The 19,138-nt window shown below is 40.7% G+C and overlaps 1 protein-coding gene across 2 annotated transcripts in view; it reads right to left on the bottom strand.

Annotated features, from left to right (window-relative positions):
- LOC109423542 (probable Rho GTPase-activating protein CG5521) overlaps positions 1-19,001 on the bottom strand; it is a 45,211-nt gene extending 26,210 nt beyond the window's left edge. Inside the window, exon 1 of one of the 2 annotated variants that reach the window (XM_019698526.3) lies at positions 18,305-19,001. In XM_019698526.3, coding sequence (XP_019554071.2) covers positions 18,305-18,410 — 106 coding nt within the window. In that variant the 5' untranslated portion in view covers positions 18,411-19,001. The remainder of the gene's footprint in view (positions 1-18,304) is intronic. The other variant, XM_019698527.3, reaches the window with a different exon arrangement.
- Between the last annotated feature and the right edge of the window lie 137 nt (positions 19,002-19,138).

Genomic DNA, 19,138 nt, shown 5'->3' with positions numbered 1-19,138 from the left:
TCTCAGAAGATTCCAGATGGAATTTCTTGAGAAATCCAAGAAAGAAATGCTGAAATGTGTTCTAGAGGAATATCTGGAACAATTTCTGGAGGAATCCCAGCAGAGATGGCATGAATTTCAGAAGAATTGAATTTCCAACAACAATTTCTAGAAAAATCTCTGCATATATTCCGGAAGAAATCACAAGAGAAGGTCTTGAACAGTGAAGAGAATTGTCAGACAAAAAAGGCACAAAACAAGCAACAAAGAAGAGGCGGCGATTACTCTTTATCCCAACTGGTAACAGATAATGACATGATCTCGAAATTTTTTGTTGCAGACAAAACGGAAGCTGAATTTGTTGCGTACTTTTCAACTCGTGAATAATCAATTATTACTAACCCAAAATCGAAACTTTTTGATGATACATCTTCAGCACCGTTGCAGTGTTTACCGACTCGAAGTTACCGCTCGAAAATCACGATGCAATGCTTAAAAATCTCTAAACTCGTGGTGCACGATCTTTGTCCTATTCTGTTCAAGTTGGGACATATGTCGCATTGGGTAGAATGTCGCAACAAATTCAGGTTGCGACATTGTCATTATTGTTGCGCGATGGTTGAATTTTGATTCACTGGTCTTGAAGCAATACCAAGAGATATTTTTGTTGAAATATCAAGAGTAACCCCCGGGAAATTCATGAGGAATACTGAAGAAATTTCCAGAGGGATAATTTTAATTGTTTTGTTTTTAATTGCTGAAGTAATTCCTGGAGAAATAACTGGAGGCATCCATAGAGAAATTCTTAAAGCGTCCTGTAGGAATCCTAACAAGAATTCCTGAAAAAAATCTTAGGAAAATCTCCGGATAACTTCTTGGCCAAATTCACGGAGTGAGTTTAAAAGAAATTATTGGAGAAATCCCTTCGAAATTTTCTGGATATAATCCCAAGAGGAGTTGTTCCTGTAGAAATTCCGGAAAAAGTCCTACAGGAAATCCAGAAAGAATTTCTGGGGGAATTCCAGCAGGAGTTTCTAAAGGAATTCCAAACTTCCAAAACTTCAGGAGGAATACCTGGAAAAATTCTTGGCGAAATATCTGAAGAAATTCTTAAAGAAATCCCCGTTGGAATTCCTGGAGGAACACCAGCAATAACTCTTAGAGGAATCGCTGCTATAATTTCTGGAAGAATCTCATCACGAATTTCTGAACACCAGCCGAAATTTCTAGAGGAATCGCTGCTATAATTTCGATATTGGTTCCAAAGGTTGGATAAGACCACATTGTATGGATAACTCGCTTCCATTGCTACTCCAAGAGAGTTTCGTTGTGGTTTTGTTACTACAACGCTCTCCATTGTGGTATATCATAACTATTGCTTTAAAAAAAGCTTGTCCTCTGCGGTCTGTGCGGACCGCAAGATGTATTCCTGAATAGAACTCTGATCTTTTAAAGTTCAAAATATCTTCGGATAAACCAGTCTTTTGTATAGCTATGAAACTCTAGCTTCTGCTCCGAGGATTATAGCTATAGAATCGATTTAGTGGGCACTAAAAAGCTCTGCCTAATTCAAATCTCCAGGAGAAAATGGAGGTTTGGTCCTATTTTTCTCCAGAGGGATGTTTGAGTATTTCAAACATGTTTTGATCTCTTGTAGTTTTATGTTGGATATTTTCATGGCGTAAAATTACTCTATATTTTTATCCCGAAAGGGTGCGTGCGTTGTATGAAGAAGGAATGAGTTCCAGATTTATCTGGATACCCCGTTCTTTCTGAAATGCTTGAAACGCATCGTCGATTATCATCATCTGTGATGTTCGTCTGGCTAACATGCCTATTCATTAGTGTGGGTCATCGGAACCGTTTTCTCAGATCAAAGCTTTTTTGGTTCCGTTTCAGGTCCTGAGTATCTGTGTAAAATTTGAGCACGATCGGTTGCGTCTACACTTTGCGCATTGCAGTTGAAATTTGTATGGGATTTTGTATGGGAAAACATACTTTTTTGAATTTTAGCCATAAGTTGAAAAAGTTTGACTGAAACTTTTTAACCGATACTGTTAGCCTAGGATGTTCTGAAAAACTTTGTTGAAGACCATGACGCGATCCGATGCTTGAGAAAATAGTTATAACCAACGAACCGCATGCATGTGTTTATGTTTTAACATGTAAAGGAATAACAATAGCAACAAAATCATGCTGTTTCGCCAAGCAATGCCAACGCTATAACTTTTTTGATAAGCATCAGATCACTTCGCGGTCTTCGACAAAGTTTTTCAGGATACCCTAGGCTATGTTTTCACTTCATCGGTTACTCGGTTTTAGAAAAATTCGAGCTTGTTATAAGGGAAATGCAAAAAAGGGTGTTTACCCATGTAAAACCCCATACAAACTACATACGCGATGCGCAAAACGTAGACATAACCGATCGTGCCCAAATTTTGCACACTTATTTGGGTTCTGAAATGGGATCAAAAAAGCTTTGATCTGATGGGATACCATTGAATTTTTCATTTTTGCATATAAACGATGACCCACTCTACTATTCATGTGACCTCACATGCCTCCCAATTTGGGATGTCCACCGTAACTTTTTTTTTTATAAAATTGTATACATTTTCAAGAAAGCACTCGCTCAGACGCTCAATCGTAGTTTTTTCTTGGGTGATTTCTTGAATATTGAGGATGCTTTCGATGACGTGTCATTCAACGTCACAAGCTACCTCCAATGAGTTATTGGCTCTCTTCACGCTTATGCGTTTTACAGAGTCCTTTTCAGGGCACTGATTAAACCCGTTGTGGTATGGGCTATGAGCTCTCGTTGCGTTTATGCGTTCATTCCTTCTTCCAGGGCACCCCTTCCTATTTCATCACCTGTCCCTTTCCTAATCCCATTTCATCCCTTGTCCTATTCTCCCTCAGGTTAATGATCAAATAGGCTTATATGTATGACGATGGCACAAATGGCCCAAATGGCGAATAACGTGCCAGCATTCTGATACCTGATAAGGTTGGATAGTGTTAGGCGCTGAAGGAGCAGAAATGTGTTTGTTTGCAAACATATTTGACCATTATCAAAAGTTCCGCGAAATTTGTTCATTACGTAAGTTACGTAGTAATATGGTGCCAAAAGACGGAATTAATATTGATTGTTTAATGGCAATGCTGAGTGAAGCTGTACATATTACAGTGCTGAGTGCTGTATTACAGTTTGTAGCAAAAACCTAGAGTGGTGGTGGCCGTAGATGTCAAGCAATACTATAAATGTGTTTTGCCTTTTGGTCTACGGGGAGATTCAAGGCATTTGATTTAAAAGTCACCCTGAGCAACGGCGACTGCTACAAATGTAGACCTTCAATTTTGAACTCCAGGGTAGTTGGAAAATGTCTGGGAATAGACTAGTATGGGTGTATCGATTTCGAAGGTTTTGTAATGTTATTTTACCTTGCACAAACAACTACTTCCAGTAGTTCATATTACATGACCTAGAACATCAAAGGTATAAAAAACAGATGTTTATCCTAGTCTAGTCTAGTCTAGTCTACACATACACAGCCATTCATTGAAAGAATCCTGGAAAATGGTAGAATCGACTACTTCTACCATTTTTCTTGTCATTATCAATGCTTGCAAGGCATCAGAGATGTATTACAAGTATTGAAGCGGCCAGGCCTACTGTGCAGCGTCATTGAATGCAATTGAATAAAACTATGGAACGGCGACATCTCGTCAGCCGCTCCGTAACGTATCATAAACGTGAAGCAAAAACGTTGGGAGTGACGTTGCTAAGAATGTTAATGTCACTCCGTTGGAGCTCCTCTTCCTGGGATGGGACAAAGGTATTTGCTCCTTATGTCCTGGCTCGAAAGCCTAGGCTTAAGCGCCATTGCTCGCTCTCTGAAACGAGAAGAAAATATAACGATCCCTTTTCCGGCTTAGTTAAATAACCTGTATTATGAGACAGAAAGTAAGCAGTATGATTTCTACCAATCGCATTACATTCAAGTGTGCTTATTTTGTAAAAATACCATAAAATAAAATACAAATTGGAAAGATCTTACCAAATATCCAAATTTTATGCCCGGTATCCTCTCGCCTATGACATAAAAGCGTGTTGCGGGCGCGTAAGCGTTGAGATCATTATTTATATTCTGCTTTGTGCTTGATGCGTTATGGCAGCTCCCTCTGTCAACGACGCAGTTTCTCCGAAACGATCCATATTTTCTGCCGAAACTTAACAATTCCAACCCAGGGAACTCGAATCAACACGCCTCGGTGAGATTCTTCCACAGACGATGACTTAATTGTTGCTGGTCGGAAAGCACTTCCGAATGAAAAATTCTTCTGCCACTACCTGCTTCACTATTTCTTCATCTAAAACGCCAAGCTTTATTCCGGGAACACAGATACTGCAATTCTCTGACTAGCTCATCAGCTGAATCACGAAAAAAATGATCCGGGAAATAATGTCTAAACGTACATAAACTTTGTATTTGCAGCACACATTTCACTAATTCTTCAGCCGAATTAAACGTCACACGGAGTCGCGACAGAAAATTTCAAACACAACTCGTATAAAAAACAGATGTTTATCCTAGAACAAAATTTAACTCAAAACCTGGGTAAATACTGTAAACCCCAAATGCATTGCTCACCATCTATACAACAAATTGCTGCAGAAATTGCTATCTGACAGGGATGATTTGCTTTTGTCATTTGCACTCAAGCGTTATGAATGCGATCGTTGTGCCATCTTCAAATGATTGCCAGTTAGGTTCGCTTATTGAAATGACGGTTGAAATTGTTTACACACATTTCGTATGTTAGCATAAACGTCTGTTATCTGTGAAGGAGTGAATTCACCATCGCTGTCTTGAGTAAAAGTTATCTCAAAATTTGGCTAATGTGTTAACAATCAATAAACAGTATTTAGAATATTTATGATTAGGGTATGTGTGCCATCAGTAATCTCATGCTCCCATTTTCATCCTATTCGAAAACAAGCGATTACGGTACCGCTTGACTCCGTTCTTTTTGTTTTCATGGGTGCTCACTTCTAACAAAAAATACAAAAATAAGAAACAAAACAAACAGCGCTTCAATCCTTTGTTTTTCGTGGGATGAAAATGGGAGCCACATGCTTAATAAGAGAACCAATGCCCTATGTCATGATTATGTCAAACGAAAACTTTAGCAGACGTTTCGAAGCATTTTGGTATAGTTTACATATTATTGTACAATAAACACTTGCCACCAATCTCCAAGATTTTTGCCTTCCGTTCCTTGTGGGGATTATAACAGAGACGCCAGCAAAGGTTTTCTTCGGAAACTATTTTTTGGAGATTATGTCAGAAAATCCTTCTGTGGATTCCCCCAGGAATTCCTTATGTGGTTTGCTCTAGGTTCGTTTATGGGTTCTTTCTGGGGATTTCTCCTGGTGAATTTGTTCAGAAGTTCTATGAGGAATTCCTACGGGAGCCCAGATTGATTTTCCTTGGACAATTCCTTCTGGGGATTAACCCAGGAATTTGACCTAGTGATTTCTCCAGAAACTATTAAAGAATTCCCAGAATTAACACCAGGAGAATTCCCAGTGAATGAACTCCTGCAGGATTCTCGAAAGGAACTCTTGGACGAAACCTAGTTGAAAACCTTAGATGTTTTCGCTCACCTGGCAATCATTTGACTCATTTGTCCATAACTCAGTTCGAAAGCAAATTGTTGAAATGTGATGTTCGACAAACATGTAGATTAGTGTTTTTCCTACAATTATCACCAAGGACGCCATACTCTAGCTCTTATGTGTACGCTGTGAGAGCGCTAATACCACCTACTCATACTCAGGCTTGATAATCCTCCTCGAAATCAAAAGAGTTTTGCAATATGCTCTAGAGCGATGTTTTGCTTTTGCCTCGTCGCGAGGGAGCGAACGAACCCCAAACAGAGAGGCAATAAAAACTGAGCGAGGAAGAGGGGAACAAAAAAAGAGCCGATGATTATTTCGGGTTTTTGAGTGTGATTTTCGCCTCGAGAGTCTTTCTTTGTATGGGAGTGGAACTCGCGAGAGCTTTTTGAGTGTGAGTGGACGTGAGAAACACAACAAGCAATTATGAGTGTTAGACGAACTCCTCGCTGCGCGGCAAGCTCGCGCTCGGTGCTGTTGAGGATTTGCGTTGTGATTTTTGAGTTTTATTTTAACTCCTCAGAAAAACGCCAAAATCGCTTCCTCATTTTCTCGCGAGTGAGTTTCTGTCAAGCCTGCTCATACTAAACGATCGAAAAATCCGATCGTATAGTATGAGTAGATGGTACTAACACTTATACATCGTAAATATAAGAGTTAGAATATGGCGTCCTTGGTGATAATTGTAGGAAAAACACCAATCTACATGTTTGCCGAACACCACATTTCAATAATATGCTTCTGAACTGAGTTATGGACAAATGAGTCAAATGATTGCCAGGTGATGGAAAACATCCTTGCCTCGGAGAAATTACACAATTGGATGATCCTGGAGGTAATCCAGCAGAAATATTTGCAGCAAATAAAGCATAAAGACTTGGATGAAAAGCACTTCTGCTGAAGTCTCACGAGATGCTTATGGAGGAATCCCAGAGAGAAATCCTGGATAAATTCTGAGATCAACCCCAGGAAGTTTTCTCGGTAACATGTCAGAAGGAGCTTCTAACGGAATTCTAGAAAAATTTTCGAAAAAAAATCGTAGGTACAGATTTTGCGGGAACCCCAATAAAGGTATTCATGTAGAAATCTCAGAAGCAATGTTTGGATGAAATAAAAAACATCATGGAAGAGAACCCTAGATATACCTAAAAGGTGGAGTATAGGAGGTAAAACTTAGAATTATTCCATTAAGGAATTGCATTTCCTGGCGGAGCTTCGTAGAATATCGAGGAGGCGCCTGCGATCAGGAGAAAGCTCACAGATCAGTAATACTGATTCAGTATCTCGTTTGGGTATCGAAATTCCCATCGAATTCCAAGACATAATCAAGCTGAATCATACGAGATTACCTAGAAACGTTCCTAGGGAAATCTCAGGAAAAGTTCCCTAAGGATACCAGAAACTAGTTATGTAGGAGTTCCAAGAGATGACATAGAACAATCCCATAAGAATTCCTAACGGTATCTCAAAAGACACTTCTTAAGGAATTCTTGGGTGAATATCCGAAAATACTCATGGTGGAATTCTCTGTGGAACTCATGAGGGCATTCCCGTGTAAACTACTGGAAGAGTTTGAAAAGAAATATGTGAGTGAATTCCGAAAGGAACATTTGGAGGTACCTCAGAAGGAATTCTTTGGGAAAATCTAAGAAAAGCTTCTTAACGTAGGAAATAACTCAGCAGAAAAGTACAATACTACTTGATGAATCCCAGAAAATATTTATTGAAGAATTGTAAAAGTAGTTCTGAAGGAATTCCAAGGAATTACATATAAGTATACCAACAGATTACGTAAAGAACCCCAGAAGAAAATCCGTAAGGAATCGTCGCGAGTTAAGGTTCAGGAATCACGAACTGAACACTTACCCGAAAGAGTCAGGTTCTCGGAGTACGTCGGATAGTGGCCAATATGACCAAAAAAGCCTCTAAATGTCTTCTAGAGTACTTGTTTCGCGAAACCATGAAGATTGAAATGTCGCAAGACAGGATTAAGAAAAAAAAGACGAACTGGCCACTTCCTTATGCCTTGGGAACCAGGTTTCCGGAGTTCCTCCGATAGTAATTCCACGGAAAAATCTGGTAGCTACAGAAATCAACACGAAATTAAGTTGATTTCTCGACTACGTTCCAGAACATCTGGGATGACCAACAGTCCTTGAGATCAACGAACTATATCAAGGAACTATTGCGACATTTGCACCCATTAAGACTCGGCCCAAATTCATTATTATCACAGTCGAATTTCGCACACGACTTCGCAGCGGCTAGCGTAAACAAGTTCGGTTGATTTCATGACAAGGGCGTCGGATACACAACAGGTAAACAAAAAAAGTTTGATTAGAGTGAAATGTCGCTAGAAAATGATAATTCAGTGGATTATCAAATTATCACAGTAGTCTAAACATTGATGAGAAACCCAATATATTCTGGTACACGGTAAAAATTCTGCACGCTAGATGTAAGGGAAAAATCCATTAACTATTCAATGTCGTAATCAACATGATCAGAAATGCTTTTCCTTTGAGATCGCAATGCTGTCAGTGTTGATTTTAGGACCAAGACAAATTCCCCGGAGAAATCATCAGAAAATCCCTTCGATTTGCACTACTGTAAAAAGCAATACGATTCAAAGTGAAAAGCTGTTGAATTGGTAATGAGTGTTTTGGGCATGAAAGTAAACATAGATGACAGGCGGTAGAAAGTGCTTCGCTTCGATTCGCACCTTTCTAACAGATGTGAAGTAGTGTAGTGGTAAAACAGTTGATCGTGACTCTATAGGTCCTGGTATGGAATCTGGGTGCGGCTGTATACATTTTTTTAATTTTAGTTTTGAAATCAAAACATTGTCAACAACGAATTGATGTGAAGTTCCATTAAAATTGAAAAGGCATTGGATGTTCTTTGTCAAATGATATGTAATCGATAACAAACTATTTGAACAGTAGTGCGAATTTAGGTGCCAATCAGTTCATATCACAGTGCAGATTTTTTACCGTGTAGAATCTTCAAACAAACAACAGAATCCATTCACGCAACTTCCAAATGAGCTTGACTTTTTAAACGTAATGGATACACGAAACACACAAAGAATATGTACCCACACGAGATCAAAACATAGGAACGGATTTGCAATCTCGTGAGTCATTTCGATGATGATGATGATGACGATGATGATAATGGTACTACTGTTGTTGATGCAAGCAAATTGCTATGATGCAGAGTTTGCGTATTTTCTCCTGCTGTTGTTGTTGTCGAAGAGGAGAAGAAAAACGTAAACCAACCCAGCAGTACCTACCTATGTTTGTACCACACAGCACAGCATTCCTCTAGCATGGCATAGTACGACACAGATTTTTGTTTTAGCAGGCATCGTTTTTGTTTTTCTTTGTGCGGGGTATTGAACTGGTTTCGAAACTTTGCCTCTGAGGATATTCAAATGAGTTCATTCACTAGATCACTTGAACTGTGACTCAAATAGAGGCAAAGAACCAAATAAATCTTTAATCTTTTAGTAAGATCAGTATTAAGTAGTGAACTTTGATTTTTCTTCTTGACGTTTCATACCAACTGGAATGGACCCTACAGTTTGGCTCCGTATTGCACTAGCATTTTTTCAATAAAATCGAAGATTTTTTTCTTAATAAAATAACAGAACGAACGCGTGACAGTCAGAATGATAAGGCTAGGGTTGAACATCGCATCAACTCTCTTTCAGTTGGATTTTTCTCCCTGGCTACCTGGGTTTCCTAAAATAATCCAAACCAAACTGTATGCTGTTCAATCGAAGTATTGATTGGAAATAATAATATAACTTAAATGAATAATGATCCCTCATAAATTTTCATCCAATTTGGTTTACAACCATCGTCGTAAGTCGCTTCGCGAGCAATGACCCATTGGCAATTATTACAGCAACAGCAACAGCAGCCCCAGTACCTTTATTACAGTGTAGAACCGTATGGGTAAACGGTTGGTACAGTTAGATCTCTGGTTGAACACTGCACTGACTGCTTCTAGGCAGGAATTCATATCTCGATGTTCGTTGGAAGGTACACAAACCTATACGGAAGAACCAACATGCGAACATGCGGTTTAAACGGCGCGGCTGTGGCGGCCGCGATGATGATCATGGCAAGGGAAAAAGACCTTAAGGTGAATATATAACGAAGCCACACCTCGAATTTTCAAGAGCACAAATCTGAAGAACTGAATGTCGGTTTGAGCTGAAAAGTTGATCGATTGGTCACCACCAGCGGGTAACCAATCGATCAACTTTTCAGCTCAAACCGACATTCGGTTCTTTAGATTTGTGCTTTTGGAAATTCGAGGTGTGGCTTCGTCATATATTCACCTTAAACAGTGGTGTACCTTCTTCATGCGTAATGGCAGACAGCGCAAAATCGCAAGCGATCGCGTTGAAATGGGGCAAGGTGTGTACTTGTGCGTGCGTACCTTTCCTCCACCTCCACTCCATACGCCTCTGTAGGGAAGGTAGATGGATGTGGAAGCCCCTCTCAGGCAATCCGCGTTGTTGGAGGCATTTAAATTTCATCGCACGTTCCCCGATATGGAATGAAATTTTGTCGCTCGGATTTCTCGAATTATTAGGTAAACAGTTTTCGCCGCGTAGTTTGATGGATTGGAGTTAGATAGCGATGCAAGGTGAAACAAGTAGGTATTTACACACTCAACGTTTGGCATAGTGAGTGAGGGCGATAGAAATAAGCCGAAAAGCTAATATTTGAACAGCGTAATATCGATTGGTAAACGTTAAGGGTCTGAGTTGTATTCAACTAGTGTCTATCACCAAAGGAGTGTCCATAAATTACCTCATGTAAACATTTTCGATTTTGAGTCTCACTCTCCCCTATGTCATGTCACATTGTATGAGACCTCTGAAAGTTTTGTTGGGTCATCACGCTTTGACTTTAACGTTATGCAACGAATTGCCAAGGACGTCATACATACTCCAAGTATGCTTCGTGACTCTTGGTCGTTGCGTCGATCTTTTTTGTTTCTTAGTTCGAGACATGAAACTCTATGCACTGCTGCAGCCAGCGGTCTTGCAAATCGCTTCAACATCTCTGGCAACTTCAGCTGCCAGCTCAAAGTCCAGTTCTATAGAGCCTTCGAGCGGTTGGTGAAGATCTGTTCTCCAATCGAGATCGATGCTCATTGACCTTTAACCTTTAACGGCTTTTCGGGCCCGTATGAAGTTGATCATCAATATTAACTTCTTTTCTCGATCAGCCTAGATAGCTGTGTAGTGTCGGTAGCGATTGTCTCAATAGGAAGCAATCAGTGAAGTACTAGATTGAAAGTAGTGAGCTGGATTTTTGTATGGTGAGATGATCAATTCTCCGTTTCTGCCATGAAATGGTGCAAACAGCGTGGGTTATATGATTCATTGACTAATTTGATGCTGTTTGAGCAAAACTTTGGGTAACTGTGTTGATGAAGTTGCAAGAAATAAATAATACAACAACACATTTACTCAAACTTTTGCTCAAACAGCATCAAATTAGGCAAGAAGTCATATAACCCATGCTGTGTGCACCATTTCATTGCAGAAACGGAGAATTGATCATCTCACCATACAAAAATCCAGCTCACTACTTTCAATCTAGTACTTCACTGATTGCTTCCTATTGGCTAAGAATAACACTACGGACCGCCAGTTTCGATGGTAAGAGTCCACCAACAGGTGAACCCAAATTCATGGTGTGATGCGGCTTCATGCTTACCGTGCCTAGGAATGAATGGCTAGGGGGGGGGGGGGGGTTTCTAATAAAAACCTAACCGCAAACGGAGCCTGTGGAGTACCAGGGCGCCCTCAACAGTATGTTGCCCTTACTGCGCTAACTGGAGCAATAGTGCAGTGGACCTCGTGTTTCTCAGAGACAATCGGCTGCCCTTCTTTAGTCTCACTTGAGGCTAAATAAGGGCGGGATTATGAAGATGTTGTTAATGGATCACTGAAATAACTAAAACGGCCGCTATGAAATGAACAGATAGCGCCACCGTAGCTTTGTGTGTTTGACATAACTCGACTGCTGTCACTGTGTTACCGTCCATATACGGTGGCGCTGTTGTTTTGATGCGGTGAGTAGCAGAAAAGTCAGCTTCAATGATCCATTAGTTTAAATTTTCACCTAGGGTGCGGGCACCGGTTTTGGCCAGTCTAAGGGAAATCATTTTTATAAAAATAACCAATAATCCCATGAAAACAACCAATGCGTCAAATGAAAGGTTCCAATCTATATTTTGAAGGAAAAATGCAGAAATCAAGCCAATATTTGATTTTTGTATTAAATGTGGCACTGGCCAAAATAGAAGCTCTGCCGCAGTTTTGGCCATATTCTTAAGTTTGGTTTCTATTTTGACCAATCACGTGTACAGGGGATGGCCAAAATGTTTGGGATAGGCAACTTTTTTTCTCCCACAAAAAAAATCAAGATGCTGTAACTTTTCATAGAGTGCTTAAAAAAATCTCAAATTTTGACTGTTTGTCAACCTATTATATGTGCATCATTGGTACAAATTTGGGCTCGATTGATCAATTTTTCGGGAAGTAAGAACAGTTCGGGTAAAACACTATTTTTAGACAACTAATTTTTGAACTGTCATATCTCGGAAACCAGTGAACCGAATTGAATGAATTTTTTAACGTTTATCAACGATATAATGATACTTAGTACAACGTTATAAAATGTAATATTTTCTCACGGCAAATTAAGTTGAACCGGGTTGAAATTTTTACCCATATAGAGGAAAATAATAATAAGTCAAATTTACAATACCACACAAAAATTACTAAATGTGTTCTTTCTTCAATCTAAATAGGCTATAATATATCTGATTAGAGATAACTTGAGAACAGAAGCGGAAAGTCTTTGGATATCAACACTAAAATTTATTGACATTAATGTAAAAAAATTACATTTTTTCGAGAAAAATCTAAAAAGTGTCAATCCATGATAACTTTTTTCAACTTTTGAAAAGTACCTATGTTTTAAAAGTTTATGAAGCATTTACACATTGTTAGTGTACGTTCAAAATTTCATTCAATTCGGTTCACTGGTTTCCGAGATATGACAGCTCAAAAATGAGTTGTCTAAAAAATAGTGTTTTACCCGAATGGTTCTTACTTCGCGAAAAATTGATCAATCGAGCCCAAATTTGTACCAATGATGCACATATAATAGGTTGACAAACAGTCAAAATTTGAGATTTTTTTAAGCACTCTATGAAAAGTTACAGCATCTTGATTTTTTTTGTGGGAGAAAAAAAGTTGCCTATCCCAAACATTTTGGCCATCCCCTGTAATTCTTATGGGAGTGGCCAAACTAGAAGCACCCTGGCCAAAATAGATATATGGGGCTGATTTTTTAAGGAAATGTATTTTTTTTTCTAGTTTTTAATCAAAACGTTTGGTTTTCACAGCTGTAATCATCATATTGTATTAGAGTCTACTAGTAAAAAATAAATTTACACCGATTTGGATCGCAAAAGGCTCAATACCGCACTATGGCCAAAACTCCGGACTGGTCAAAACTGAAGCTTCTACCCTATATGGTTTCGCATTATGCGATTTACACAGTGTATTCTGTGTATCCTCGCCTTTGGCGTTTTCCAATCGATACCGATTTGGTTTTATTGTTGCTGTTCTTTGTTGTGCTGTTGTTGCGAAGAATTTAATCTTACCTAGTTTGGGTAGTGGCTACGGTTAGGATAGCTCAGATCAATCTTCAGCATAAAAGAACAGCAACGATCAATCTTTGCAGACTTATGCAAAATGGTACAGCCCAAGTGGCCTTGGTACAAGAACCTTACTTTCGTAAGGGAAATTTCTATCTAGGAAACCTTGTGAACCCGGTTTTTGCTACTTTCAGTAAACATGAAATGGCAAATTCGCGTGTCATGCCTTGAGCATGTGTGGTGTGCTTATCAACAACGCAATAGTTGTTACACTCATCTCTGAACAAACCACCAGAGATGTATGTGCTATGACAATTGATGTATCTGTTGGAAACCTCAACAGGAAATACGTCTATTGTTCGGTTTATTTACCGCATGATGAACCATCCCCTACGGATGCTTTCAAACAAGTCATCGCATACTGTACTTCAAAAGGCCTTCCGCTTATTGTTGGCAGTGATGCTAATGCTCACCATATCATCTGGGGCAGCTCAGACATTAACTTGAGAGGCTCCAGTTTGATGGAGTACTTAAGTAGTACAGATCTTGGATTACTTAACATAGGCAACCGCCCAACCTTCATGGTATCGGCTAGAGAGGAAGTGTTAGATATAACGCTTTGTTCTAGCAGAATTAGTCACGAGCTGACCAATTGGCATGTGTCAGATGAAGAATCTTTATCTGACCATCGCTACATCTTTTTTGAACATTTAAATGTTCCTTCGCAAACATTGCGTTTCAGGAATCCTCGGTCAACAAACTGGGATCTTTTTACTGATTTGGTTGCGGCACTCCGAGTGATTTAGATGATGCCGTTGATACTACAATGGCCTTCATCATGGAAGCTTTTGAAGAAGCATGCCCTCTACGATCTGTGAAGATCACAAGAGGAACACCTTGGTAGAACTCTGATCTGGCGAAACTCAGACAACAATGTAGAAGGAGTTGGAACAGACGACGTTCGGCTGGTTCGGAGGCTTTCAGGTCGGCTTGCAAGGCCTACAGGAAAGCTCTCCGGTCTGCTGAAAGATCCGGCTGGAAACACCTTTGTACAAATGTTTCCAGTTTGAGTCAAGTCGGTCGGTTAAATAAAATCCTTGCGAAATCTAAGGATTTCCGAGTGAATGAACTTCGTTTGCCAAATGGCGATCTGACTTCCTCTGATGAGGAAGTTCTGGAATGCTTATTCAGCACACACTTCCCTGGATGTGTGGATATTACATCTTCGGATGAACCTGATGTCTTTTCTTGTAGTCATGATTCTTTAGCTTCGGCTAGGAGTATCATAACTTTAGAATCGTTTGAGTGGGCACTTAATAGCTTTGCTCCTTTCAAATCTCCTGGGGCAGATGGGATTTATCCTATTTTGCTTCAGAAGGAATTTGATCATTTCAAACATTAAAAAAAATATTTGTTTGCAGTTTTGCTACAGGGTATATTCCCAAATGCTGGCGGGATATTACTGTGAAGTCTATTCCGAAAGTGGGTCGTGCGTCGTATGAAGAAGCAAAGAGTTTCAGACCTATCAGTTTGACCTCTTTTCTTCTGAAATGCTTAGAACGCATTGTGGATCATCACATCCGTGATGTTCATCTGGCCAACGTGCCTCTTCATGTGAACCAACATGCCTACCAATCTGGTAAGTCCACTGTGACTCTTTTACACAAGGTTGTTTACGATATCGAGAAAGCATCCGCTCAAAAGCAATCTTGTTTGGGTGTTTTCTTAGATATCGAGGGTGCCTTTGACAATGTGCCTTTCGATGCCATATTGGAAGCCGCACGGAGTCATGGTATATCTCCAATGATTTCCAATTGGATTCATCAAATGCTCAAAAACCGATATCTCGACAATGATTTTTCATAAGGGCCTAACTGACTTGATCGATTTCTCTTCGTCGACTCTCTCTTTCGCTAATAACTTGATCAAAACAAACAAAATCATTATTCTTTTTGTTTCTATAGCAACATGTAGTCGTCTTCTTCGCATTTCAACCAAAAAATCTTTGGACAACTCAATACACATTCTGTGATAACACAAAGAGAGGATCGGTGAAGAGAACTCGAAATTGTCAGTTAGGCCCAAATGAAAAATCTGTGTCGAATCTCTTCTCGACATTGCGTCTAGCAGGGATTAGGAAATTGAGTGTTTGTGGATGCCCCCAAGGGGGAGTCTTGCTACCGCTTTTGTGGAATCTCGTAGCAGATACGCTATTGAGGCAACTCAATAATAGCAGTTTTCCTACTTATGGTTTTGCCGACGACTACCTAACATTGTTAGTTGGTATGTGTATCACCACCCTTTTCGACCTGATGCAAAGCGCCCTTCAGGTAGTTGAGGGTTGGTGTCGCCAATATGGCCTTTCGGTTAATCCGAGTAAAACATCTATTGTTTTTACGGAAAGGCGAAACCGTAATGGCGTTCGACCTTTGCGTCTCTTTGATTCTGAAATCGATGTGACTGAACAGGTAAAGTACGTTGGAGTCATTCTTGATTCCAAGCTTTCCTGGACACCTCACATTGAGTTCAGAATCAAGAAAGCTTGTATGGCCTTCGGTCAATGCCGGCGAACCTTTGGTACAACTTGGGGTCTTAAACCCAAGTATACCAATTGGATCTACACAACTGTTGTTCGGCCAATATTGGCCTATGGATGGATGTCTTGTGTGGTGGCAAAAGGGCGAAATGAGAACGGTCCAATCAAAGTTAGGCCATCTCCAAAGGATGTGCTTAATGGCGATGTCTGGAGCGTTCTCTTCAACTCCCACGGCAGCGCTCGAAGTTCTCTTTGACGTTGCTCCACTACACATTCATCTCAAACAATAAGCACTTTCTTGCTCTTACTGTCTACGGGTACTCGGTCTACTAGAGGAAACTCCTGTGAACCGCACATCAACACACACGTTGTTGTTTCCACTTTTGGTGAATTGGGACAAAATTGTCCTTGCTCCAAGTGATCTTACAATTACACTATAGTGAGAAAATTCGAAATAAGTAAAATGGTAAATAGTTCTACTTTGACATTTGGGGTCAACCTTGTATGACTGAGCTCGACATTTTTCGCACTGGGATTTCAAAAATGTTCCTATCTGACATACACGGTGAAAAAAATCACTCAAAGTATGTGTTATAAGCTAGGGACGAGACAAAAGGCTAAAAAATAAAAATTATATATTTTCAACTACGGTTAATAAAAACGTCAAAAATGGAGTAAATATCTACTCTTCTGAGAGGATTTCTCCAGAAATCCAGGGTAGTTTTCTCCAGAAAATCTGAGAGAATTTCTCCAGAAATCTTAAGAGGATTTTTCCCGAAATCTTAAGAGGATTTCTCCCGAAATCCTAAGAGCATTTCTCCCGAAATCCTGAGAGGATTTCTCCGGTAATCCTAAGTGGATTTCTCAAGAAATCCTGAGAGGATTTTTCCAGAATTCCTGAGAGAATTTCACCCCACATCCTGCGAGAATTTCTCCGGAAATCCTGAGAGGATTTCTCCGGAAATCCTGGGGGGATTTCTCCGGAAATCCGGGGAGGATATCTCCGGAAATCCTGGGAGGATTTCTCCGGAAATCCTGGGAGGATTTCTCCGGAAATCCTGGGAGGATTTCTCCGGAAATCCTGGGAGGATTTCTCCGGAAATCCTGGGAGGATTTCTCCGGAAATCCTGGAAGGATTTCTCCGGAAATCCTGGAAGGATTTCTCCGGAAATCCTGGAAGGATTTCTCCGGAAATCCTGGAAGGATTTCTCCGGAAATCCTGGAAGGATTTCTCCGGAAATCCTGGAAGGATTTCTCTGGAAATCCTGGAAGGATTTCTCTGGAAATCCTGGAAGGATTTCTCCGGAAATCCTGGAAGGATTTCTCCGGAAATCCTGGAAGGATTTCTCCGGAAATCCTGGAAGGATTTCTCCGGAAATCCTGGAAGGATTTCTCCGGAAATCCTGGAAGGATTTCTCCGGAAATCCTGGAAGGATTTCTCCGGAAATCCTGGAAGGATTTCTCCGGAAATCCTGGAAGGATTTCTCCGGAAATCCTGGAAGGATTTCTCCGGAAATCCTGGAAGGATTTCTCCGGAAATCCTGGAAGGATTTCTCCGGAAATCCTGGAAGGATTTCTCCGGAAATCCTGGAAGGATTTCTCCGGAAATCCTGGAAGGATTTCTCCGGAAATCCTGGAAGGATTTCTCCGGAAATCCTGGAAGGATTTCTCCGGAAATCCTGGAAGGATTTCTCCGGAAATCCTGGAAGGATTTCTCCGGAAATCCTGGAAGGATTTCTCCGGAAATCCTGGAAGGATTTCTCCGGAAATCCTGGAAGGATTTCTCCGGAAATCCTGGAAGGATTTCTCCGGAAATCCTGGAAGGATTTCTCCGGAAATCCTGGAAGGATTTCTCCGGAAATCCTGGAAGGATTTCTCCGGAAATCCTGGAAGGATTTCTCCGGAAATCCTGGAAGGATTTCTCCGGAAATCCTGGAAGGATTTCACCGGAAATCCTGGAAGGATTTCACCGGAAATCCTGGAAGGATTTCACCGGAAATCCTGGAGGAATTTCTCCGGTAATTGTGGAGGGATTGCTCGGGAAATCCTGAGAGGAAATTGTTACCAGAATTGTTCCTGACATTGCCTGGGAACTCTATCTATCAAAACGTAACGAAGAGTGTTTGACATTTCGTATATCCGTGTGTTAGTGAACGTTTAGTCCCCCATCGAGCTGAAATCCACAACACAAATCCACAACACAAAACACGACGACGACGACAATCATCGTCATCGTCATCAGTCATCAATCGTATTTGGATTATGGTGAAAGGGACCGCGACGACAGACGCGAGAGACGCAACACAAACCCACAATATGTAAATTTTTGTCCACTTTTGCCAACCCACTCGACGACACCCATCAAATGTGGACATGTCACCTATTCCCACCCCAGCAGGAACGGCACTTACCGAGGATGGTTTTCAGGTGGCGCAGCCGAGCCGTGGAATCCTTTTTGCTGTCCTGGATCTTGGCCGTCGACTTCTTCAGATCGATGTTGGACTTTTTGGTAAACATTTTTGCGTATGTGTCGACGCGGGGGGCTGCAGGGGCTGATCACAATGTACACACAATCTCCTTCGCTTCCGGATACTATCCGATTCCGGGAATTTCCACCAAACTGGAACCGAATTTGCTTTTTCTACATTTTTACCACTATTCGGACCTCAAGAGCACTTCCAACACCCTCTTCTTGCACAATCCACCCCAGAAGGCGCTCGGAGCAGAGCCAGGTGAGGTGAGGTCGTTTCACACCAAATATTACGGGATTTTCACTCTTCACACCTCGGACGAGAAAAAAAATCACACTAGCACTTTTCCCCCACACGATTTTCCGTCCAAATCGGGACCCCCTAGCTGCAAACCAGACACTTCCGTAGCATTTCGACCGTCGGGAACGCGGATCCGTACGAATTCCGAACCGAAAACTACTCGAAACACTCGTCCGAAAGGATGGAAAAAGTTTCACTTTGCCTTTTTCTCTTCAGAGTTTTGGGATGGCGATGATGACGAACGCGAAGACCGTTTTCTTGGTGGTTGTGGACTTTTCTGCTCTCGGTCGCGAAAAAACTGACTGACTTTTCCGTCAGTCTCCGTCTGTGTTTCGTTTTCGCGTTTCCCAGCACGGAGGAAGTTAGGCGTTCGACACTGTTAGGCATTGGTTAGACATGTTGCTCATCGAAAATTTTTGGAGAGCATAAATCATAACTCCGAATTTATGCTGAATGTTCGATTTTTTCGCGCAT

This window comes from Aedes albopictus, chromosome 1 (assembly GCF_035046485.1).
Source record: "Aedes albopictus strain Foshan chromosome 1, AalbF5, whole genome shotgun sequence".
Taxonomy (NCBI): domain Eukaryota; kingdom Metazoa; phylum Arthropoda; class Insecta; order Diptera; family Culicidae; genus Aedes; species Aedes albopictus.
This window is presented reverse-complemented; position numbering and strand designations above follow the sequence as displayed.